This window comes from Aotus nancymaae, unplaced genomic scaffold (assembly GCF_030222135.1).
Source record: "Aotus nancymaae isolate 86718 unplaced genomic scaffold, 86718_ANA_hifiasm-v0.15.2.pri h1tg000004l, whole genome shotgun sequence".
Classification (NCBI taxonomy): Eukaryota; Metazoa; Chordata; class Mammalia; order Primates; family Aotidae; genus Aotus; species Aotus nancymaae.
The window spans coordinates 30627978-30653395 of NW_026988415.1; the positions used below are offsets into that span (position 1 = coordinate 30627978).

General features: G+C 34.5%; 1 protein-coding gene across 10 annotated transcripts in view; it reads left to right on the forward strand.

Moving 5' to 3' along the window:
- Nucleotides 1–25418, forward strand: part of KLHL13 (kelch like family member 13) — a 201087-nt gene that overhangs the window by 139782 nt on the left and 35887 nt on the right. For all 10 annotated transcript variants that reach the window (XM_012476071.3, XM_064361644.1, XM_064361624.1 and 7 more), the window contains one exon: nt 21693–21834. In XM_012476071.3, the coding sequence (XP_012331494.1) occupies nt 21693–21834 (142 nt within the window). The remainder of the gene's footprint in view (nt 1–21692; nt 21835–25418) is intronic.

The following is a 25418-nucleotide window of genomic DNA, read 5'->3' on the forward strand; positions in this document are numbered from 1 at the left end:
CTATATTCCTCAACACATTTACACACAAAATGTTACTTAAGTATAGCATAATTTCACTTCAAAAACAATACACACTAAATTAGATTACTGGGTCAAGTAACATTATATTTGGTCTCACAATTGTTTGGCTGGCACATATAGGTTTAAATGGTTATTTGTGTCTTTTGGGTCTAAACTCTGCATTGAAATGGAATAGGTAAATTCTGACTCATCAATAAATTGCAATATATAGGAAACTTACCTGTAAAATCATGTATAAGTATCTAAAGTGTTATTTTGAATACAGAATTCTTCACAGGTGATATAAGATCTTTTCGTATGTATGCTTGTGTAGCATCAGTATTGGTTTGTAATGTTTTATCATTATTTACTGTGCTTTGTCAAATATACATTACGTGGTTTTCATTGAAGACTTGGGTACTTTGTCAAAGACGGAAATTTCGATATAAAGTATTTTAGGTTGTAGTAAAAATGTGTTATAGTGATTGAGCATGTGTGGGAAAAATCTAAAGGCTCTTTACCATCTCTTTCTAAACCCAGTGTACATGCTGCTTCACTGTAGCTCTTCCATTGATGCTACAGACAGGGCAGTACTGCTACGCTAATAAAAGCTACAATAGAGAATATTTTACTTACTGCAAACGTTGAACAGAAAGACTATTTTACATTTTTCCTTGTGGATTTAAAGTCCATGTTTGTTTTCTTTCTGTTTGTTTAGAACTTGAATGACAGTTGAAATGTCCCAACATTTTCAAGATTTCTTTATGATAAAGACTATAGTATTTGTGGCAATATTAAGATAAATAGCATTTATATAGCATTTTAAAAATTTTGCTATAATGTCATACTAGAAAAGTGAGTATCTTAAATACAAAGGTTTCAGAAAAATAATGCTTTAGTTTCTGGATTGATGGATGACCAAATAGTCTTTATTGGGTAGATATATTTTTTCAGCTTTAGATTTGATCACTTGTAGGGTTGTGTGCCATCCATGTGGATTTCTGAAGGGATTCTCTTGATAGAAATTGAGTACTTGGTGACATGTGTTTGCTTTGCACTCTGTTCAACAGTAGGTTGAAGTTCAACCTTAGCCTGAGGGAGGATCTCCTGGCCAGTGTAAACTGCATTAGTAAAGACTCTGCCCCTGACTGGTGCAAACAATATAAATTACTCTGTCATTTTGCCTAAATTAATAAAGCTGAAAGGGCAATCACATCTAAGTGGTTTTATGGTGTTTAGGTATTCACTGTTTAAAACAGCAATTGGTTCCTTCAGGCTCATTTTATAGGGTTAATGCCTTGTTAGATGCTGAGGACACACTGAAATAGAACAAAATTAGCACTAGTGATCCTTTTATCTTTTCTTTTCCAGCAGCGAGTTTTGACAATAATAGTGTGGCAAGGAGAAAGGCAATTAGGTAAGAATTAACCAGTGAGATATAACAGTGAATTCTAGGAAGAGAGACACTGTGAGATGTTTTCCTTAGAATGTTACCTTTCTCAATATAAAAGACAATGAATGTTAGTGAACTAGACTTGTTCTCCTTTAGTCCTTGCACTTAACGTTCAGTTAGCTTCCTATTTATGATTATTTTGTTTAATATGTAAAAAATAGTTTTATAGTAAATGTCAATAACACAGCATTTTATAGCAATTGCTACTATAATTTCTTCAATAAAATTCAGTACCTGGCATTTCCTGAGAAAAGAGTGCACATATTGTAAAAATGCTCATTGTTTGTAGGTGATTCACAGCACAGACATAATAAAATTATGCATTTTCTAAATTTGACAGGTTTCTATCCCCTAAGATTGTCTTTTTTCCTCTAATTTAGCAAATAAAACAAAACGTTGTGGTTAGAGAAATCTTTCTTATCTAGAAAAATACTTATCAAGTTGATAATCTCAAAATAGAAAAGAATTTTAGTAAGTTGCTTTCAAAACATAAACTTTTACTTGTTTGTGTCTACTTAATTTATTTTTACTACATATGAGCAATCTAACAAAATTATGTGGAAAAAGAACACAATTAACACCTAAGACAAATTAGTCTGCAGTTTTTGTGGCATGTTCTTTGGGAGTTTGCATTGTCTGAGCTTGCAGAAGGACTAGATTATCATTTATTAATGGAAAATCCTAGAGATAGAAGTGACCTTAGGGGTCGTTTACAAAGTCCCAACCCCCTTTAATGCAGGAACTCATTCCATGACACCTCTGGAAGATGGCATTCCAGGTTCTTCTTGAACACTCTCAGTGACAAAAAGCTCACTACTTCAGCAAGGCTGCACCCTTCATTCATGGACAGCTTTTCCTTGCATTGAGCAAAATCAGCTCTTTGTATCTTTTATCTCCTGTTCCCAGCGCAGCCTTATAGAGCTATATAGAAAAAAATATGTATTCTGTCTATTACATACACACTTAGGTGTCTTCTCATGTGGCATGGTTTTCAGACTCTTCACTCTCCTGGGTTGTCCTCACATGGATGGTTTTTTCATGTTAATCTTTATATAAGATACTACATCTGAATGTGATGCTCCACATGGGGTCCAACTAGAAGACAGTTCTCTTCCTTTAAGCAGAAGCTCTGCTTGTCTTAAAGGGCCTGAGATTATATTATTTTTTAATTATAGGATTCACACCGGCCCCTAGTGAATTTGCAGTTTGCAAATTGCCTTTTTGAAGGCCTTATGATTGGATTGCTTGCTCCTCACTGTCTGTGTTTATTCTTTTAGCTTCTTCAGATCTTTTAGTCTGAGGAAGCCTGGCATGTGCAAGTAAAGGTAAAATTTTGTTTTAACGCCTATTGTGTATGTTTTTTAAAAGACCTCTTGAAATCATTTAATGTAACAGAAAAATATTGCACATAAGACACTTACAAGACAGACAGCTAGTGTTTCTGTCACTTTCAGATATTTCAAAGACATTCACGGGTCAATAATTATCTAGATTCATTGTTTTTATACTTAGTATTTCTTTCAAGTAATCCCTCCCCCGACTGCAAAGAAACCTCACTTTCTACAGAGGGAAGAGAGGCAGAATTTCAAATGTCCATACCATCAGGAGAAGTATGGAGTAACTGAGAATTTCACATGTTCTACTTGAAACTTAGAATATTTAGTTGAGATTTAATTACAGCGAAACTTGGGGAGAGAGAGGGATGAGAAACTAGTAGGGATAGGCAAGTATTTGTGCTAATGTCTTGCAGTTAAAGAGTTAAGAATTATAAACAACATACATGATAACATTTTAGATTGACATGGCTGCCATGGTGTATTGCTTTATTTCCTCAAGACTGTGAGAAAGAGGTGGTATAAACCTGAGATTCTTGGGGAATCATTACATAAAGAAGTTACTGAGTAATTTATTTTAGAAAGTGCTCAGTTCTTTTTGAATCACCTTGTATATTAAGTTTATAACATTCAGCAGTTACTCAACTGTCTATTATGTGCCAGGCATAACTCTGCTGAGGATTAGGGGTATAGTCCTTGCAATCATTCAAAGTGATCATTTTTTACCTTCCATGATATCTTCATTCATAAATAATTAAATTGCTTAATTTATTCTACTGCTGTGAAAATTCAGAACCAAGACAAACAGTTTCAATAAATTCTTGCTTACTATACTTTCAATATTGATAATGGATTTAAGGGCAATGAAAACACTACAGAAGAAAAATTTGTCTGGACTAAATGAGGAGACTTAAATTGGAGGTAGATAACACATTTTAAAGTGCTTATTGCACAGGGTGGAAAATGAAGCAATTTATATTTAAACTTGGTAGTATCTTTTTAAACAACAAGAATGGAATGCCATTCTTCACATTGGACAGGGAACTATTTAGGTGTTTTATAGCACACTAAGGTACATATATTACCTTCCAAGTAGTAATAATCTGATCTCAAACTGTAAGATGGAATCTCAGTTTAAAATAAAATTATATTGTGTTTCCAATTATACTAAAATATTTTTCCCAGCATAACTTACTGTGACGAGGGTATCTGTTGTTTTTACCCATTTTCCCCCCAAATTTATGGTATGCCAAGGCAAGAACATGCCCAATTTATTGGAGAGCAGTTCTTACAATATACTTCAATGGAGTAGTGAAATAACTTATCTTCAATACCAAAAAAATAAAAACAAGTTTCAGGACTCTAGGAGATTAAATTTTAATCTAGCATGTGTAACAAACAGATACTCTAAATTTCGTTAGACATATTTAATCCAAATTTTTTAATGTCCTGGTTTAGCGTAGTTAAATATACTACAATTTATTTTCTTCTACTAGAGAAGTGCTAAGGACTTAATTTGATTCCTCCTGAAAAGCCCTATAAGGGTACATCTTCTCTCTATTTTTATGAATAAAGACACAAGATCAGAGAGGTTAATTGACTTGCTTAATGTTACATATCAAATTAGAAGTTGAGCCAGAATTCAGATTTAGAGCCACATGATTTCAAAGCTCATGATTTCTCCAATGCCTTTTCATTTTTATAGACTTTTGCTATTTTCATGCCATGTATTAATTATATAATACTTTACTGGGATTAGAAGAACAGAGGAGTATGGTAGATGGGAAAAGCTTTTGGGTGGTGGTATAGGAAGAGGTTAGAAAGCTTTAATTGCATACTGTAAAGTGGTGAAATTGAAGGAAAATATTGAGGCAATTATCTTTACTTGCTCATATGATATTGGGATTAACTTCATTGTCTCCTGATGTTTCCGTAGTTCCTTGAAGCACTATTACACCATCACTGATTACACACCTTTCCCACCCATAGTAATTAGCTACCATGGACAGTGCTGTAGCTGGCCTACTCTTTTTAGTACGTTCCAAGGGTTCTACCCCAGTCAGTATGTTTAGTACTTTCCTGCTGACATTATCCTCCCACTGCTTAATTGCTTGTAGGTACTCAATGAAAAAAAAAAAAAAACCCAAACCTCTATGTATTACTTTTCTATTACTGTCATATCAAATTACTGCAAACAAATGGCCTAAAATGTCACACATTTATTCTCGTACAGGGTTTTTGTTTTGTCTTGTTTTGTTTTTTGAGATGGGGATCTCACTGTGTCACCCAGGCTGGAGAACAGTGGCATGACCAAGGCTCCCTGCAGGCTCGACCACCCAGGCTCAAGTGATTCTCCTGCCTCAGCTTCCTTAGTAACTACAGGCACGAACCACCACACCTGGCTTATCATTATTATTTTTTATTTGTAGAGATGAGGTCTTGCTGTGTTACCCAGGCTGGTCTCAAACTCCTGGGCTCAAGCTGTCCTCCCATTTTAGCCTCCCAGAGTACTGGGATTACAGGCATGAGCCACTATGCTTGGCATATTATATTATAGTTTTTCAGGTCAGAAATTTGGTACTGGTCTCAGTGGGCTAAAATCAAGTGTCAGCAGAACTGAGGCTCTAGGGGAGAATCTGTTTCCTGTTCATTCCTGTCATTGACAAAATTCAGTTCTCTGTGGCTGTAGGACCAAGGTTCCTATCATCTTGCTAAGGGACAATTTCAGCTTCTAGAGGCTGCTTGCATTCCGGCCCCATTCCTCCCTCTTTAAGGCCAGCAACAGCAGGTTGAATCCTTTTCACACTGCTTTCTTGCTCACTCTTCTGCATTCCTTTTCCATTTTTCAGGACTCATATAATTAGATTAGGCTACATGGATAAAACAAGACACTCTCCCTATTTCAGAGTTCGTAACCTTTATCATATTTTCAAAGTCTCCTTTGCCATGTAACAACATGTTTACAGATTACTGGGGTTAAGATGTGGACATCTTTAGGAGGTCATTTATTCTATCTACAATACTCTAGCTGAAATTGAACACAGTCATGTTAGGCTTACACATGCATTGTAGAAAATGTTCCAATTAACCCAAGTGGTTCTATAAATTTTGCATTCCTATAACTAAACTATATTTATTAATCTAATCTCTGAATCAGTAGTTTTGTTCTTGAAAATTATAATAAACATTGCATAGACGGTTATCAGCCCTTGCACCAATGATTTCCTGGATATATTATTAAAAATGTAATTATCCAGTGACAGAATTATAATCTGGGGTTGTATTGAAAGTATCATGAAAACAAGTTTCTCTTATTAGAGCTTTTATTGTGATCTACATTTTATCAAATAGGCACAATTGTTTTGATTACATCGATTTTGCAAGCATATATTGGGATTATAATTGAATCATATAAAATACAGATATGAGTAAAATCATAGATGATGGTTATTTAAAAACTCTATTTTTTCTTCTTAAAAATGCAGGCTATTTTGAGATTGTTCTCATAGCCCAAGTCTCTTATTAAAAGTTAATTAAGTAATAGTGCTACCTTTTGAATAAAATCATGAAATTAGTTTTCTTAATAAAATTTGATCCAACAAGCAGAATCATTCAGAATCACTCCACTGTTATCAGAGACATTTAAAAAGTACTAAAGTGTGTGCATAATATAAGTTTGTTGATGTTGATCGCATTTTATTGCATTGAAGAAAAATTTCAGAGGACTCTACATTTCTTTCTACATTCTCAAAACATTTTCAGTTTATTCAAAGGACTGTTCAAAATCAGATTAAACATAAAGGCTACCAGAAAATAATAGTTAATAATTAGAAGGTCCTTGCATGTCTCTGGAAATTCAAATAATACAGGTTGTTGAGAACCTTAAAAAATTTTTCAAAACATAGTACAGAATTAGCTAGCAATGGCATTTGATTATGTAGTTGTTGCTAATGCACTTTAGCATTTGGTCTTTGGCAGGTCCAGGGGGCAAATGTTGAAATTTTGAGTGTCAGTTAACATCTATTGAGTGAAATAGGAACAGTTAATAGTCATTGACCATTAAACTTGATTGTTCAGCAAGTTATGGCCTCAAAAGGGGCATTTCCAAACTTGGAGGTACATCCAGGAAAGTTCTGATGTCAGATCTGTTTACCAAACTTTCTAGACATTGTCTGCCTCCTATTATGGCAGGTGCAGGGGCTGGATGGTATTTTAATTTATTTTTATTTTTTGTAGAGACAGGATCTTACTATGTTGCCAAGGCTGCCGTTAACTCCTGGCCTCAAGCTATTCCCCCTGTCCCCCACCTCGGCCCCCTAAAGTGCTCGAATTACAGACATGAGCCACCACACCTGGCCTTCTGATGATATTTTAAATTTAAAAGGTTTAGATGGAAAATATTGTGCTTTAGAGAACTAAAATTTAGAGAACCAAATATTATGAGGATGATGAAGTGGAGTGGCAAGCTCAGTTGAGTGTATGTGGGCAACTGGACTTAACTTGTGCTTATGTGATCCCTCTGCACCTGACTGCACTCCCTTCTTGCTTCCCACATTTAAGTCTTTCAGTGCAAGTGTTTCTAAAAGTTCTGACTGATCTTTTCTAATCATTTATGAGTTGCCCTGTAATATTTTTTATTTTCACTTTTTTTCGGTTTCAAAAATATAGAATTTTTCACTGTTCAATGAGATAAGACCTTGACATCTTAGAATGAGCATAATTATCTCACTCAGGGTTCTTTCCATCCTCAAGCTTTCAATCTTGAAAGAACCTCAGGGTTCTTTCAGTCCTCAAGGAACCTTAGAAATCACTCTTTTGGTCATACCATCTACCTTGAAGGAGAATGTGATATTAATGCCTCATCACTTTTCCTCTATCTGTGTACATTTGTATTTGATGATTTAACCCAGTCTTAACACGCATGTTCATATTTCCTTTTTAAAATACCATTTCTTCAACTGCATTACAAATTAGTGTTAAAGACCAGCTTACTACAAAATCTTAACTAGATTTCTCTGTTAGATGTGATTGTATCAGAGCTTTTCTCTTGTCTGAAAGTGAAAAATGTTGTTAATTAATAGTCTGATCTAGATTTAGTTTGGGTGGACCTACAAAATATTTGAAATAGAATTTTGGAAAGTATATAGATGACACTAGATTGTGAATGCATTGTCCAATAGATAATCCCTTATTGTCACCAAGCTGAAGTGATTTTTTCATTCATTATGATCACTTTCCTACAGAGGGTGTGTGCATGTAGTCATTTCTGAACGATTCACAGCTAAGCAAAAGTTCATGGAACTGGAACCAAAGGTTTGGTTTTAAGTAGACGGGAGACTTGGCTCATTAATCTATTTTTCATGGAAATATTGCTGAAGCATGTAGGTAGATGCAATCAGTGTGTCTTTTTTCAAATGACGTGATGTAACATCACATCATCAAGAGTTTTGACTTTCTTTCATATAATTAAAATTGCAGATTATATGTTTGAATAGTGAATATTGTATGATTGCTGATCCAGCCTTGCAGATAGCCTGATCTGGAACAAGTAATCCTTTAAAATAATATTAAGGAATGTTGATGTTATTTAAAAATATTTATTTTTATTTGGTGCTTATATGCTATGAACTGATACCCTATGGATTAGAGAAAAAAGTTGGCAGTTGTTTTGTTACTGTGGTTTATGTGAATTACAGAACATGATATCTGTTAGTAGATGATGGTAAGCATTTATTATAATTTAATATCATTTAATTATTTGGAAAGTAATTGATTTTTATTATCATCTCTTAGCAAGCAAGTATCCTGACTGCTCTTTGTTTTCCTATCATCTAGTGCAGTGCCTGGCACATAGCAGATGCTCAATAAATGTTGATTGTATAAATGAATTTAAAGAATAGTTTTTCAGTCTGTACCTCTGTGCACATCACTTCATGTGAGAGTGTTAAGTTTTTTCATTTGATGTATGCAGTAATTGAATATATTAGTTGTCCCTTATGCATGGTTTCTAACTCCTTAGAATGAGTTACCCATGGTTCACCATGGCCTGAAAATAGGTGAATACTATAGATAATTTGAGAAAGAGAGAAAGAGAGCACATTCACATAACTTTTATTATATTATTATAATTGTTCTACTTATTAGTTATTATTGTTGATATCTTACTGTACCTAATTTATAAATCAGGTAGTTACATATGTATAGGAATAAAATGTAGTATATATGGGATTTGGTACTATCCATAGTTTCAAGCATCCACTGGGGGTCTTGGAATGTATCCACCATGAATAATGGGGGATACTGGGTATCATGCTCTTGTCAGAGTAAGTTATGGCTGTATTTCCTATGAAAATAACTAATGAAAAATCCAGATTGTGTTCATTGTTGCTGATAAATACCATGATGCAGGCACAGACTGAAAGTAATTTTACTAGGAGCAATTTACCAGTGACCAAAATACTTTAGTCATGGTTCATCAAATTGTAATTTGATAAGGAAAATAAGTTTTTTTTTTGATCAGTTCTAAGATAGAAACTACTCTCAAAGTTAAGAATTCTTTGACTTATTTTTTAAGCTGTTTATCATAATGGAGAAAACTATTTGAAACATTTGTGTTTTGAAGCTAATATGGTTGTTCTTAAATGATAATGTGTTTTGTGTCTATAGTTTGATAAAAGAAATCACTGACTAGGAGAAAAAGAAAACCTGAATAGGGTTTAGGAGAAATAAATTAAAAATTAACACTCAAAAAATATTTACATTTATTTATGTTCTGAATTTTTTATACTCAAAGGGCTTTAACCTAACCATAAAGATTTAGCCAATATTAGATTTAAATTAAATGAATTTTCCTTCCATTAAAAATGATTAAATACAATAATTTTTACACATTACTTGTTTAGCAATAGACAAAAGTGCATAGCTGTGAATATGTAAAAGCAATAAGTAAATTGGGATTTTTGTTTGTTCTATAGTCATTAAACAAATATTTATTGTGAATAATTTGCTGGAATGTACAATTAGTTAAGGAGGGCTAGGCCAGGAAGCCTTGACTTCAAGCATATAGGATTTGGCTTTTGTTCAGCAAGCGGTGACTCGCTGAATACCTTTGAGCAAAGGAGTGCTTTTCTGAGCTGTAAATACAAGCACAGTATGTAAAAAGACCATAATGTATGTGAAAATTATAATTAAATCTAGGTAAGAGATAATAGAGACAAGAACTATGGTAGAGGCAGTGAGAGTGGAGAGGCATTGAAGGATAGGAGCTTTCTAGAGAGAGATTTGGTAGACCGTAACAGTTGATTGGACATGGGAGATGGGGAAGAAGCAGGGGTCAAAGGTGGTCAAAATATTTTATCTATGGCTCTCTTGAATGTATAACAACAGGATACATCGAGATTCCTGAAATTTCTTCTAACTGACCAACCTTTTAGAAATGGTCATTAAGAAATAGGTATATAGTCAAATTCATTACCATTAAGCATATCTTTGACCTATGAAAAGACTGGATTTTGAAGATGTAGAAATGATGATTGTTTCAACAAGTAGCTCTCGGAGATGGAGTGAGTGAGGGTAGTAGCATTTTTCCAACTAGCTAGGCAAAATTTTAACACCTTGACTCCCTGCTACTCTCATCTACTTGGTGACTCTTCTCCCCTTGTGTCTGCTTCTCACCTGCAGTGAGAGTCAGAAATTATAGTTTGGGGTGTGAAACACTGGTTTAAAGGACTGTATAAAAGGAAGGAAGAGAATACTTCTCCTTTTTCATTTATCTCATGAAGATTAAGGTAAGTATATTATTACTACTTCATAATTCATAGATTGCTTCTGCAAAACGCATGTACATACAATCTGAAAATGCTCCAGTTAGCTTAAATTTAAAATTCCCATTTAAATGACCAGGAGATTTGAATGTTTGATGCCTACTATGCCATTTTTATCACAATTATATGTTCTACCAGGAACACATATCTCTCTTTTACCAGAAGCCATGGTGTTTCTTTCTTTCTTTCTTTTTTTTTTTTTTTTTGACGGAGTCTCTCTCTCTCTCTCACCTAGGCTGGAGTGCAGTGGTGCAATCTCAGCTCACTGCAACATCCGCCTCCCAGGTTCAAGTGATTCTCCTGCCTCAGCCTCCCAAGTAGCTGGGACTACAGGCGTGCACCACCACACCTGGCTAATTTTTGTATTTTTTTTTTTTTTAGTAGAAATGGGTTTCACCATATTGGTTAGGCTGGTCTCGAACTCCTGACCTCGTGATCTGCCTGCCTCGGCCTCCGAAAGTGCTGAGATTACAGGCCTGAGCCACTGTGCCTGGCCACCATGGTGTCTCTAAAAATAAACATCTTGCCTAGAAAGAGACAAATTCCTTGATGATTTATAATTTGGAACAGTCCCACCCTAAATCACCAGTCTGCATTCCAGGAAAACATTATAAATTTTTTAACGAATTTTTAATATTTTAGGTAATGACATATAGTCATGGCACATAGATACTTTGCCCAGATGACTCATTCCTTAGAGTTACTGCACCATGGGTAAACACTTATGGTGGTTTTGATAGAGCAACTTTTGTTACTCACATTAGTAGAGTTGTCTGTGGCTAGATCCTGAAATTGCTCTGTGATATGGACTGGAATATTATAGTGATCTTAATTAAAATAGCCTTCTAGGGTATAGTAAAATGGTGGATCCTGATGACATTTTAGGAGAAAAATAAGGAACCAGTTCTAGAGTTAAAGACTACATATATACCCCTGGACTATGATAACTGAATATGTAGATAGGTGAGTGGGGTATAAGTAACAGTAAAGACTTTTTGTATCTCTTAACAACCTAAGAACTTGTGGCCAGCAGTGGATATGTTTCTCTATGGGAAGCATAGTACAAAAGGGATAAGTTGAAATCTTATAACAAAGTTTTGTGGAAAAAAACCCTTAATGATTAGGCAGATACACAGAAAAGGGACAATAACTTTAATGTTGAAAAATGATACTTAAATTAGAGTCTTTGCTTCCATTGAGCTCCATATCTGTGATGAGCTTGAAAGAACTATCCTAAGAGTGATTCCCAGACTCAACAGGTTGAGAGCCTGTCTTCTTTTTTTTAAATTATACTTTAAGTTTTGGGGTACATGTGCAGAACATGCAGGTTTGTTACATATGTGCACGTCTGCCATGGTGGTTTGCTGCACCCATCAACCCTTCATCTACATTAGATATTTCTCCTAATGCTATCCCTCCCCTAGCCCCCATCCCCCAATAGCCCTGCTGTGTGATATTCCCCTTCCTGTGGCCATGTGTTCTCATTGTTCAACTCCCACTTATGCGTGAGAACATGCAGTGTTTGGTTTTCTGTTCTTGTGTTAGTTTGCTGAAAATGATGGTCTTTAGCTGCATCCATGTCCCTGCAAAGGACATGAACTCATCCTTTTTATGGCTGCATAGTATTCCATGGTGTATATGTGCCACATTTTCTTTATCTAGTCTATCATTGATGGGCATTTGGGTTGGTTCCAATTCTTTGCTATTGTGAACAGTGCTGCAATAAACATAAGTGTGCATATGACTTTATAATGATTTATAATCCTTTGGGTATATACCCAGTAATGGGATTACCGGGTCAAATGGTATTTCTGTTTCTAGATCCTTGAGGAATCACGATACTTTCTTCCACAATGGTTGAACTAATTTACACTCTCACCATGTAAAAGCGTTCCTGTTTCTCCACATCCTCTCCAGCATCTGTTGTTTCCTGACCTTTTAATGATCGTCATTCTAACTGGTGTGAGGTGGTTTCTCATTGTGGTTTTGATTTGCATTTCTCTAATGACCAGTGATGATGAGCTGTTTTTCATGTGTTTGTTGGCCGCATAAATGTCTTCTTTTGTAAAGTGTCTGTTCATATCCTTCACCCACTTTTTGATGGGGTTGTTTGTTTTCTTCTCGTAAATTTGTTTAAGTTCCTCGTAGATTCTGGATATTAGCCCTTTGTCAGATGGATAGATTGCAAAAATTTTCTCCCATTCTGTAGGTTGCCTGTTCACTGATGATAGGTTTTTTTTTAATTGCATTTTAGGTTTTGGGGTACATGTGAAGAACATGCAAGATTGTTGCATAGGTGTATACGTGGCAGTGTGATTTGCTGCCTTCCTCCCCTTCACCTATATCTGGCATTTCTCCCCATGCTATCTCTCCCCAACTCCCCACCCCCCGCTGTCCCCCCTACTTCCCCCCAACAGACCCCAGTGTGTGATGCTCCCCTCCCTGTGTCCTTGTGTTCTCATTGTTCAACACCCGTCTATGAGTGAGAACATGCAGTATTTGATTTTGTGTTCTTGTGTCAGTTTGCTGAGAATGATGGTTTCCAGGTTCATCCATGTCCCTACAAAGGACACAAACTCATCGTTTTTTTTTTTTTTTTATTTTTTTGTGTTTTTTTGCTGTGCAGAAGGTCTTTAGTTTAATTAGATCTCATTTGTCTATTTTGGCTTTTGTTGCCATTGCTTTTGTTGTTTTAGTCATGAAGTCTTTGCCCATGCCTATGTCCTGAATGGTATTGCCTAGGTTTTCTTCTAGGGTTTTTATAGTTTTAGGTCGTAAGTTTAAGTCTTTAATCCATCTTGAGTTAATATGCAGAAAACTGAAATTGTCTTTTTTTTTGTATTATTCTCCCTGTCTTAAAAGTACTGGTTGTCATATTGAAAACATATGATTAATTCGATACTAATTTTTTTCCTACATTCATTGGAATAATTAGAGATGGCTCCAGGCCATTACAAAAATCAAGACTGAGGTTTGGTCAATTTATTATGGGCTTTGAATATGTAGAGTCAGTGGGACTCTTAGGGCTGCCAACTATATTTCTTAAACATGAAATGCAATGGTTATCACTTTGTGAGTCTTACTCTTAGTTTTTTTTTTCATGCTTCCCCTTAAAAGATAAACATTCTCTTAACACCTGGTTATGAATTATTGACTTTGTGAAGTTGAACAGAACTGGGAAAATCAGAAAAGGATAGGATTTTCACACCTTTTAGCAGTTGATTAATGATTCTCCTGTTCCCAAATAGATTTGTCTCAGTTATTTCTAATTGGTTTTGAGTTTGTGGAAACTGCTTCTACAATAAACTCTAAAATTGGATAACTCAGATGTTTGAATGTTTAATAAAAATCTTAGGAAGGTGAAACACAGTTCTTTCTTAACATGCTTTTTGATTTTAATGCTCCATAGCAAAAGAGTTAAATTTTAAAGTTGATGAGGTACAGATAATAGGAGTAAAATGACATCTTGGTTAACAAATCCTCTGGAAGCAAAATTGGCCTGGGAATCGAAGGGGTTGAAATACGCATTCCCAGTTTCTTCATTTTTGGATTAAAGAAAGAGAAGGCGAGCTCACTGCTGCAGATACAGAGACTTCTCAAATGGTAGACTGGGTGTTAGCTCTGGGGTGAAGCATCCCTCCAGAGGGCTTATGTCTCACCAGAGGATTGTAACTATTTTCTCTGTGCACTGGGAAGGTGACTATTGACAGTGGTGAGAGCACATGCTGTTTCTCCCAGCCCACTTCTACATATTGCCATTTCCCTACCACCATTACCATATGTGCATTCTTTTACCTATGTGGTTTTATAAAAGCAAGAAAGCTTTGAATTCACTTGTTTGTATAGTAGGTATGGAAGCAACATTTAGAAACTCATTCCTCTTTGAATTATTTTTAAATTATTTCATTAGAAATAAAATAATTATCTCATTCAGAAAATAGAATGGATTCTTACATACTCTACCTACCATTCATCCATCCATGTAACCATTTATCCATCCATCCATCTATTTACCTACCAAACTACCCATCTACTTATCATGCTTTCACACAAATATAAGAAAAGTGGAGAATGAGAAATGGTATATAAACTAAGCTTTCTAAATAGAAAACATTTTTGGTCAAGATGCATGAGACATGATGCAGTTTAACTGGTATATAAATTTTAGAAGATGAAGAGACAAGTCTTGAAATATGGTAGGTAGAGGGAGCAAATATTACTTTTGAAGTTCTTTAAGGACAAGATTGAGATATTCAGTGCAAATGCCTTTTGATTTGGGTAATTAACTTTCATCTGGTTATAGTTATCTAATGGAATATCATTTGTCTGGTCCAATTCCCTTATCTGCGTCATAGCGTTATATCTGTTATTGTGATGGTTGGCATTAGAGTTCAAAATTTGTTCTTTTAAATGTTGATTTCAATATGTAATTTTCTCCCCAAATTTGATCTAAGTTATTTTATAGGATTTACTACTTCCCTATCCCATATGTATTGGGAGAATAGCATAAAAGGCTTTTAGTGTCGGTATTGTTTTTATGGAAATAGAATGGTAAAAGTAAGTGATCTTCAGATTGAATTAATTAAACCAGAAAATTACTTGTCTATAACATAATGTATCTCTCTGATATCCTCCTTGTGCTTATAAATTAAGCATTCAAATGCTAAGTGACTTATAGCCTCTACTGTCTGCTATTTTTAATTTTTTAGGCTTGGTATAAATGGGAACAATGTGGGCTCTGGATTCAGATGTGGGTTCAAATCATAGTTACCAGATTCATGGCGAGGCCCTAAACTCTCCAAGCTTCAGTTCCCTGTCTTTAAATGAGATTATTACAAGGATTAAGTAGGATACTAGAATGTGCCTGGCACAATGCCTAGTACACAGCAGGTGCTGGGTAAACGATCTTATTCCCATGTTAAAACAGACATAAGCTATTTATTAATATGATTCTATTTTAAATGTGACAGACGTATGCATATAAGAAGCCTGTGCAATAGCTTCTTATAGCCTTGGAACGATAGCAGCTATTTTATAAAATCTCTTCTGTAACTAACGAGTTCCATTAGTGAAATGATTTCAAGTAGATAATAATATATTTATGTCATTGAAAAAACTACAAATAACTAACAAAAGCTTTATCTTTCTTGGTTCCTTTCACCTCATTATGAAGATATATTCTTTAAACAACAATTAATTTATGCCTTATCAATAGATGTTAGTTTTAGAGTTTCAGGCTCATTCTTGTTGGTATTTGAAAAAGAAAATAAGAGAAGTTGCTATGATATTTATAATTTCTTTGTGTAATGATACTATAAATGACATTTTAGTTGGGGGGCAAATCTTTCAATATTTGAAATTTTAAGTTTTAAAATTTTTTCAACAAAAATGCCAGGCATTTAAAATAAAAATTATTTTTTATACATTAATTTACTTCATGAGTTGGAAATTTTGTTTCCAATTTTTTCAAAACATGTTCCTTTTTTTCATAATGAAAGTTGAGTATGTGTAGACTCAAACGTGTATGATATCATTCAGCTTTTGTTTGGGAAATGTGGAGAAAGAGAGGAGTAGAAAAGCTATTAATATCTTTAGAACTCAATGCAGAATGAATACTTTGACTCTATCTGAAAAGCCAATGGAAAATGGCTTCTACCATCTTAAGTTTTTAATTTATTTTTCAAGGGTGGAAGGAAATACCTTGACAGATTTAGCCCTGAAATTCAAATGAGTATGAGAACAGGTGGTGAAATTTCTTCTCCACCTGCCATGCAACTTTATCACAAGAAATGTTTCATTTAGCAAATGCTGCTGCTAGCAGACACTTCTCTGTTTCAGAGCAGAAAAACAAATGGATGGGAAGTACTTCTTTGAAGAAAACCTTTTTCTTGATTTTCTTTTTAAATTGTGAGTGTGAGCAATATGTATTTTATTATCCTGGGGGTTGGGTAGTGGATAGTCAGTGCCTTGATTAACCAACCTGTTTTGTTGTGTTGTTAAACCATTCATAGCTTTCTTGTTTTGGTTTTCATTTTGTTTTGTCATTGTTGTTGTTCCTGTATACCAACCTACTGGCACTAACTTTAGTTAAGGTAATATCATTAATCTGGGAACTTGAAATGTCTATATATTATACTTTGGACACTAATGCAAGAGACTTTCTTTTTTTTTTTTTTTTTTTTTTTTGAGATGGAGTTTCACTCTGTTGCCCAGGCTGGAGTGCAGTGATGTGATCTAGGCTCACTGCAACTTCCACCCACTGGGTTCAAGCGATTCTCCTGCCTCAGCCTCCTGAGTAGCTGGGATTACAGGTGTTCACCACTACGCCCAGCTAATTTTTGTGTTTTTAGTGAAGAAAGGGTTTCACCCTATTGGCCAGGCTGGTCTTGAATTCCTGACCTCAGGTGATCTGCCTGCCTTGGCCTTCCAAAATGCTGGGATTACAGGCATGAGCCATAGCACTCTGCCTGATACTTTTATTCTTTTGTTGCAGTGAAATTGAGTTTTTAGAATATATTGTTAGATATAACCTTTTTTGGTAATGAAATGATGGCAAGTAAAGCACTATGAAACAAATGGGAAACTAAATTGAAAAAAGTGTTGTTTATATACTTTTACCTTTCTAGCTTTTATCTAATTCATTTCTTCCTTTTTCCCCTCAGAAATTATAAACAGTACAGGAAAGCGTAGAGAGCAATCTTTTATTCATAGCAGTATGAAGATGTTGCTTTTTATTTGATGTGAGCTAGATATTAATGTGCCAATGCGTGAGTTGGCACACAAAAACTATGAAGAAAAGTTAAGTGTTTTTATTGTGTTTTTATGATAATTTTAAGAAGCACTAAAATGTTCCATTTTCCTTGACAATGAAATTTGACTTCACCTGGGTTTCTGTATAACATGAATTGCTATTTGCAATGATAGAAACCAAGAAATTGAGGTACATATTTTGTAATTTATCAAGATGATATCTTATTTTTTAAACACAATGGCACTCGTTTCAGTGGATTACCATGGGATTTATTTAGGTATGGAGCTTGAAGAGCATTGAAAGGTTATTTGTGGCTTTTGAGCCAAATGATGCAATTAAGACATGCTTTTTCCTTCCCAATATAGCATTCCAAGAAACATATTTGCTATGATGAATTCTAAGAGTACATGGTTCTCTACAGAACTTCTACCAAATTAAGCCTCTACAGAAGTATTCTTTGAAGAAGAGATAGTTAAATCAGATTAGCAGAGGACTCTTGCTGTGTCCTACCTACCAGGACACAGATACCAGGACACAATTGTTCATTGTCATGTTGCTTGCTGTTAAAAAAAACACATTTGTCCATTTAGTGAGTTTTAAATTTCCTTTGAAAAAATCCATTTGGATGAACAATTCTATGCAGACAGTAGTAGGAATTTATTACATGTTTGCACTAGCAATTTTGAGAGTATATCTTGTACTCTGATAATTTTGCAGGTTTAAAGATACAATCTTTGTGTTAATTGTGTTAATTTGCATATTCTGGAATACTGATTAGGTTGAACATTTTTCTGTCTGCTAACCATTTGTACCTTGATCTTTGTGAATTGTGTGCTCATATCACTTACACGTTTCTCTTGGATAATTTTAAATATGTGGACATTTCGAGGCAAGATTACAATGTTGGCAGCCCTTTGTTAACATATGACAATGTCTTAGGCATTTTTTTCCTTTGTCTTTAAGTGCAGTGTGGAGAAATGCCACAGTCTGTGTATGTTTGGTTTGAACACGTTTACAATGCTTTCAGTAAAATGATCAGACAGTGCCTCTATCTCTAAGCTAATACTCATCAAAAAAGTAATTGTTTTCTTTTAGGAAGCACAGTTGAGTGATTCATGCACACTTTGTGAAAGACTGCTCTTGTGCTTTATGGTTGATTATTGTTTCAAGAATAAGATGTGTGCTGTGGTGATGGGGTAGGCGGGGGTGGCATGCAGACTGTAATATGGTAGGGAAAAGAGAGGTTTAATTTTTAGAAAGAAAATTTGTTAATATAGTCTCTCCCTTGAGTAATTTTATATGGTTGGTGAAATGGGACTATTTAGACAGAATTTGCCAGATTCTAACTTAACATGTAAAATTGGATCCAAATAACAACTATTTTATGCAGATTTAGGAAATTATTATTCTTACATGAGCTTATGTAAAACCAAAGCTTTGCTGCATAATTTTCTTAAAAACTTCAAAGCCATTATCTACTTATTTACTATTAGACTTGAGTTTTCAAATTGATGGGCCTGAGGAGAGCAGAGGAATTGTTAGGCAGCCTTGGAAGAATTAGTGGTAATTAATAATCCTGCTGTGTTTCATATTGCTAGCATTACCTCATAGATTCAACCCTATGACTGGGAAATTATTTGAAACATGAAATTGCTTGTGAAAAATTTTCATGAGACAGTCAATTCCTTTATATTAGGATTTCTCAACTTTGGCACTTGACTTTTTTGCCTGAGAACATCTTTGACCTAGAGAACTGTCCTGTGTTTTGTAGGATGTTTAGCAGCATCCGCAGTTGTGACAGTGAAAAATGTCTGCAGACATTACCAATGCGGGGGTGGGAGGAGGGGCAAAATGCCTCCTGCTCCCCATCCCCACGTTGAAAATGACTTGTATATATATTGTATTTAACTATATGAGTTGAAAGAAAATCAGATTAAAAAACTGTTATTTTTTTTTCCTGGAATTACTCAGATAATAATTCCTTTAAGCATAAATTGATATAATTGTGGCTTGGGGTTTGCAGAGAAGTGTTACCTCCTTGCACTGTTGAAGAACAGTGCTCTTCACATCCAATCAATAAACTTATTAAAGGGGAGATAGATGGGAATATTGAATCTGCTAAGAAGGTTAACATGGCATGTACTGTTGCCAATGCAAAAATTACTAAGGAGTGTTTTGAATGTTAAAAAGTCAAAAGATACTGATAAAACATAATGAAAAAGATAATTTTAGTGCAGGTTTCTTCAGCTTTTGAAGTAATTAATTTAAAAGGCAGGCATATTATACTGGCAAGAAAGGGCTGCATTTTCACTTTTTGTTTTTAAGAGCAAAAGACAAATGACAAAGTAAACAAGTTGTTATCTGTGTTTTACTCAAAAAAGCGATTTCCAGGATATGTCATAGTGGCAATGTGAATTCAGCTTTACTCCCATCCCTTTTACATCTGCAGTTTTATAATAATGATAATTGATGGTCATTTAAGCACTGCATAATAAAGAAATGTCTTTGGAATGATCTACAGAAAGAAGATTCTGTATTCATTCAGAGGACGTATATTAAGTTTCTCATGCCAGGCTCTGTGCAGGGAATACAGAAACTAATAAAATGGTCTGCTTGAATATCCTATTAATATAATTCTGGATGAATAGACATTTTCTGGTTAGGGATACCAGTCACCATCAATCGATTTCTGACTTTTCCAATTGATTCTGTAATTGTAAGCATCTGTCGAAAAGTGTTGTTTAAAAGTGTATGTATGTGATATATATGACAAATATAATTTAATTCTCTTTAAAGCTATCTCTGAAACTCTGGTGGAAGGCTAAATCCATTTTCTTTTCTGCTTTTTAAAATCTTAAAGTATTCTCTTCTTTATTAAATATCCATCAGAATTGAATTAAACATAGTTATATATTATTAATTAATTCATTTTCAGTTATACTATGGCTCTAATATCATTAAGAAGAATTGATGTCACCCTTAAGGCCAGACTTTTTGCTAATTATTACAAGATTTAAAACCACTTGGTGTCATAATTCAGAAAGCGGAATCTTTAGTATAGTCTTTTTCTCGTTAAAACTGATCAACTTAGTTTATAGGTGTAATAGGAAAAAAAGGTGAAACCATTCTGATATTGGATAGTTCAGTTAGAGAGTTAAAAAAGCAAATAATTCTAAATTGAGGAAATTACAAAGCAATTGAAGAGTTCTAACATTTGAAAATCTGCTGTCCTTCTTTTTTCCTAACGTCTATTTTAGCAGTCTTTTTAGCCGTCTATATAATGAATACGGAACCAAATTCTTGAGCCATGGGCTCCCCACCCTTAGGCAGGTGATCCAGAAATTATTTTAGCAGTGTATGCTTATGGAGAAACACAAGATCTCTTCTAAGGAATGATGGAAGGTTGTTAATCATGGCCCACTTTTAGTATAATCTGAGATTTTTAAGCTATCAAATGTCTTGTCATATTCTGTTTGCAATTAAGTGACCTGCTGATTAAAGTTTCCCACTCTTGGTTATGCCCCTTGAAAATATTATTGTTGCAATATATGCAAATACAGGATTGCCTATATTTATATTTTTAGTGTTCATTTCTTTGAAAAGATGGAATGTGACTAGATTGTAGTTATTAAACAATCTCAAACTGGTAAGAGTTACTGCTAGATAAAGAAACTATTTCATGTGAAAAATTTTATTCAGTTGGGATTGATTAAAACTATTACTAATAACAGAAGAGGAAGTAATACATTAATATATCACAATTAATATTTTACTTTTATTAATGGGGGTTTGGAGTGGGAATCAGACTAGATCTAGATTCAAAGTCTGGGCCAGCTACTTTAATAACATTGTGACCCTAGGTAAGTAGTTTTCGACCCTTCTTTATTTAGTCCGTGTATAAACTTATTGGCAAGTGCCTGATACATATTGAGTATTCAATAAATGGTAGCTATTATTTTTATCTTTCCCAAATTAGGTGTTCCAAATTAATTTTAACTATAGGCAACACAATTTGATGGCATTGCTATCTAAATAGTAAAATATCAACAGTAATTACTGTGACCTTTAAAAACTGTGACTATAATTTTGAACCACCTTCTAAGTTGATTTCTCAGTTATCATCTATATTTTCCGTCCTTGGAAAGCATTTTACAATTATACATTTCTTCTAAGATAAAGAGTGGTACAAGCCTATAATAACATGAAACAATATTTACCATATTGCATAGTCATATGATTGGCAATAGTGACTGATTATTTTTCTAAATAATCTCATTGTGAATTGTACAAGTTTTAATTTGCCCTTCTTTCTTATTTAAAACAACTTTCAGATCTCTCGTGGAAGAGGAAGACCAACACATGAAATTGTCCCTTGGAGGCAGTGAAATGGGCCTCTCATCCCATTTGCAGTCTTCCAAGGCAGGACCTACACGCATCTTTACCAGCAACACCCACAGTTCTGTGGTGTTACAGGTAATTTAAGCTGTCCCTTTGGTAGTATTTACATAGCTTTAAAAACCCACCATGGATTTTGTGGTGCAGGATGTCAATAGTTGGGGAAGTTGTGGGTACATGTGGATAGGAAATACATGGTAACTATTTTTTGCTCAGTTTTGCTGGGAACTCAAAACTGCTCTAAAAAATGAAGTTCATTAAATAAAAAATACAAAGAATAAAAACTAACCAGGAGAGAAATCTTTATGGAGGAATGCATACATTCCTGAGGTTAAAAAAATCCTCAGAGTCAATTTTTTGTTTCATTTGTATACAGGACGTTTTGCTACTATGCCATTTTCTTACAGAATACCATGTCTGATTTCATTCCAGAGTAGTCAAAGTAAGCATTACAGAGTCCCTACAATGAATTTTCTAGTTCCTCACTCACAGCCTGTTTTACTAACATCTTTGTAATGGTTCTAAAGGTTGTATTTAGTTGATGTCTCAACTCATATTGGCAGTAGTAGCTGTGGGAGTAGAGGTTAGGACTGCTGGATGCAAACCCACTGATACATGTAGTAAGTAATAACTAAAATCAAAGCAGGGGATGAAAACACAGTAGAAAGCCAAAAGAACATGAAACACAACAATCTGGAGCTATTTAGCACAAGAATCAGAAGCCTAAGTACTTCTGACTTTTTTGGACCTTTTCTGACTTCTGTGGGCATTGCTGAATTAGAGAGCAATATGATACTGGATGTCCATTAATGTCTTCTAAAGATAGTTAAATTACATCGGTCCTCTTACTATCCTTAGTAAGATAAAGAAAATGTCTTTCTAAATGCATATTTAAAAGAAATATCCCCAGATGGATTTCATGCATATCCCTGATCAAGAACCATTATAGTAAAGCTGTATATAGAATGTAATATAATGAGGGATGAGGTTTATACTTGCTGTGCATCCTCTGTGTTTAAATGTAATTTCACCGAATTTCATTTTCCTTATCTCCAAAATATGACTCTTGACTAGCATACCTCTAAATTTCCTTCTTGTTTCAATCTTTGAATTCAGTAAAATCGCATTTTCCTAGTATTTCAGTTTGTAATTGGAGCTGGGGTCTATCTAGTAAGGTTCATTGTCCTGTGGTTATAATCAATCAATATGTGAGAGTCAGGAAGGAAAATCTCTCCATCTCCTGGCATCTTAAAGCTGTGTAAATGGTTTACTTGTTGATTTTTCAAGGTTATGAGAGGAGAGGGTAAGGGATCAAACAGATAGGAAAAGTGTGTGAGGAAGAAATGTTTTCGGTATATTAAAGTGTTCTTGCTAAAGAAAAATAAGAAATAACTCACTACTATACTACTGCCTTATGTGATGTTCATAGCAGTCATGAGTTAAAGCCAATTATTTTGGTCCTGCTAATTTTAAAATTTACTTTAAACCAAATAGTGATAGCCACTGTAGTGCAGTGAGAGAGATTTAGAGCAATGGTTCTGAAATTTTAGTGCACTTCAGAATCATGAGGAGGGCTTCTTAAAACACTGAACACTAGGCCCCAACCCAGAATTTCTGAATCAAAATATCTGTGGATAAGACTCAGGAATATGCATTTCTAACAAGTTCCTAGATGATGCTGCAGATCAAGGAACATACTTTTCAGACCATTGTTCTAGAGAAGGCACCTTCTCCCACCAAGAGTCATGGCCTTTTCTTTTCTCCCTATAAATTTTATGTAGGTTATAAATTATTGTTACAATGGATGAACATTGAGATAACTTAAATTTCTATCAGTAGGTGAACAGTTACATGAATTATGTTGCATCAAAACTATGTAATACTGTGCAGTCACTAAAAAGAGTAATATCTGTACATATTGAATGGAAATAATATAAGATACCAAATAAAAAATAACAGGGAAAATGTGATATATCCGTACAAGGTAATATGATCCAGTTATATTAAAATATGAAGTACTAATACATGCTATATCATATGGGGTGAACTTTGAAAACATTATGCTAAGTGGAAGAGGCTAGTCACCAAAGTCCATATTTTGTGTGATTCCAATTTTATGAAATGTCCACAATAAAGAAATCTATAGAGACATAAAGTAGACTAGTGGTTGCTTACAGCTTGGGAAATTGGGAGGATATGAGAGTGAAAGCTAAAAGATACAGAGTTTCTTTTTAAAGCGATAAAAATATTCTAAAGTAGACTCTGGAAATGGTTGCAGATATCTGTGAATATACTAAAACCATTGATTTGTATACTTTAAATAGGTGAATTGTATGGTATTCAAATTATATCTCAATAAAGCTGTTAAAAATGTAACAGGGAAATATGTATTGTATAATCCTTTTTATCAGTAGAAAAATTATACAGTATGTATGCATATGAATGTGAATGTGTAGCAAAAGGTATGGAAACACTATGGAAGCTGATGATAATGTCGTCTTTTGCTCTGTAAAATTTTACAGTGTTTAATTTTATTTACAATGGAAATAGTTTTCTGTATAATAACCTCTGTAAAAAAAATATATATATAAAACAACTGATCAAACAAGTGTAGCTGGGTCTCAGAGCCCTTAGCTCCAGCACACCTTAGCTCATTGGTCCAGTCTGAGAAAGAACAGTGATGTGAAAGTAACCTGAAATTTTGTGTTACTTGAAAATAATTTTTCTTCAAATGATATTTTTATGTTATTATAATATTTCCTGTGGTAGCATAGAGATACCACTCTATATTGCTATTAAAACTCTTGTATGCTCTGTTTAAAAGTTTATTAAAAATTATGTTCTCATAAACTGAGTTTTTTTTATTGCATTTTAAGTTTTGGGGTACATGTGAAGAACATGCAAGATTGTTGCATAGGTGCATACGTGGCAGTGTGATTTGCTGCCTTCCTCCCCTTCACCTCTATGTGGCATTTCTCCCCATGCTATCTCTCCCCGACTCCCCACCCCCCGCTGTCCCCCCCCTTAGATTTTTAAGGCCAAACACTAACAAGGAACATTTTTGTATCTAATCTTAGGTGTGTGGTTGTCAAGGGAACAAGCTAGAGAAGTGTTTAATGTGTAGATGTTATCATTGTTTTAAAATTAGCAATAACACAAATTCCAGCTTCAAAAGACATTGAAAGTAGCTGTCAGGGGAACTAATCCATGGGGAGAAACTGTTGTAATAAGTCTCACTCTGCAAGAGTACCCACTGCCTACTTGTAGTGAGAAGGACATGGATTTCAGCCAAAACTAGAATTCTAGTCATGCCCCTTATTAGCTAGTTATGTGACTTTGGAAAAGTCACTTATACTCTCTGGCCCAACTTTTTCATTTATAATCTGGGTAAGAGATTTGAGGATTAAATGTCACATTGGAAATAAGGTGCATAATAAATATTCATTTATTTTCCTTCCACCTGAACTAAGTGGAGAAGGTCTCACAGGAAATAGAGCTGATCAGAAGTTATGGGTATACCAAATAAGGTATCCATCTGGTTGGCTTGAGCAGATCTAGCAGGTTTCTCATCGCCATTAAATGGCTTCAACAAACTAGACTGTCAAAGAAAATTCCTTGAAAGTCATTTGATACCTAACTGGCTTGGATTCCTAGAATCTTGA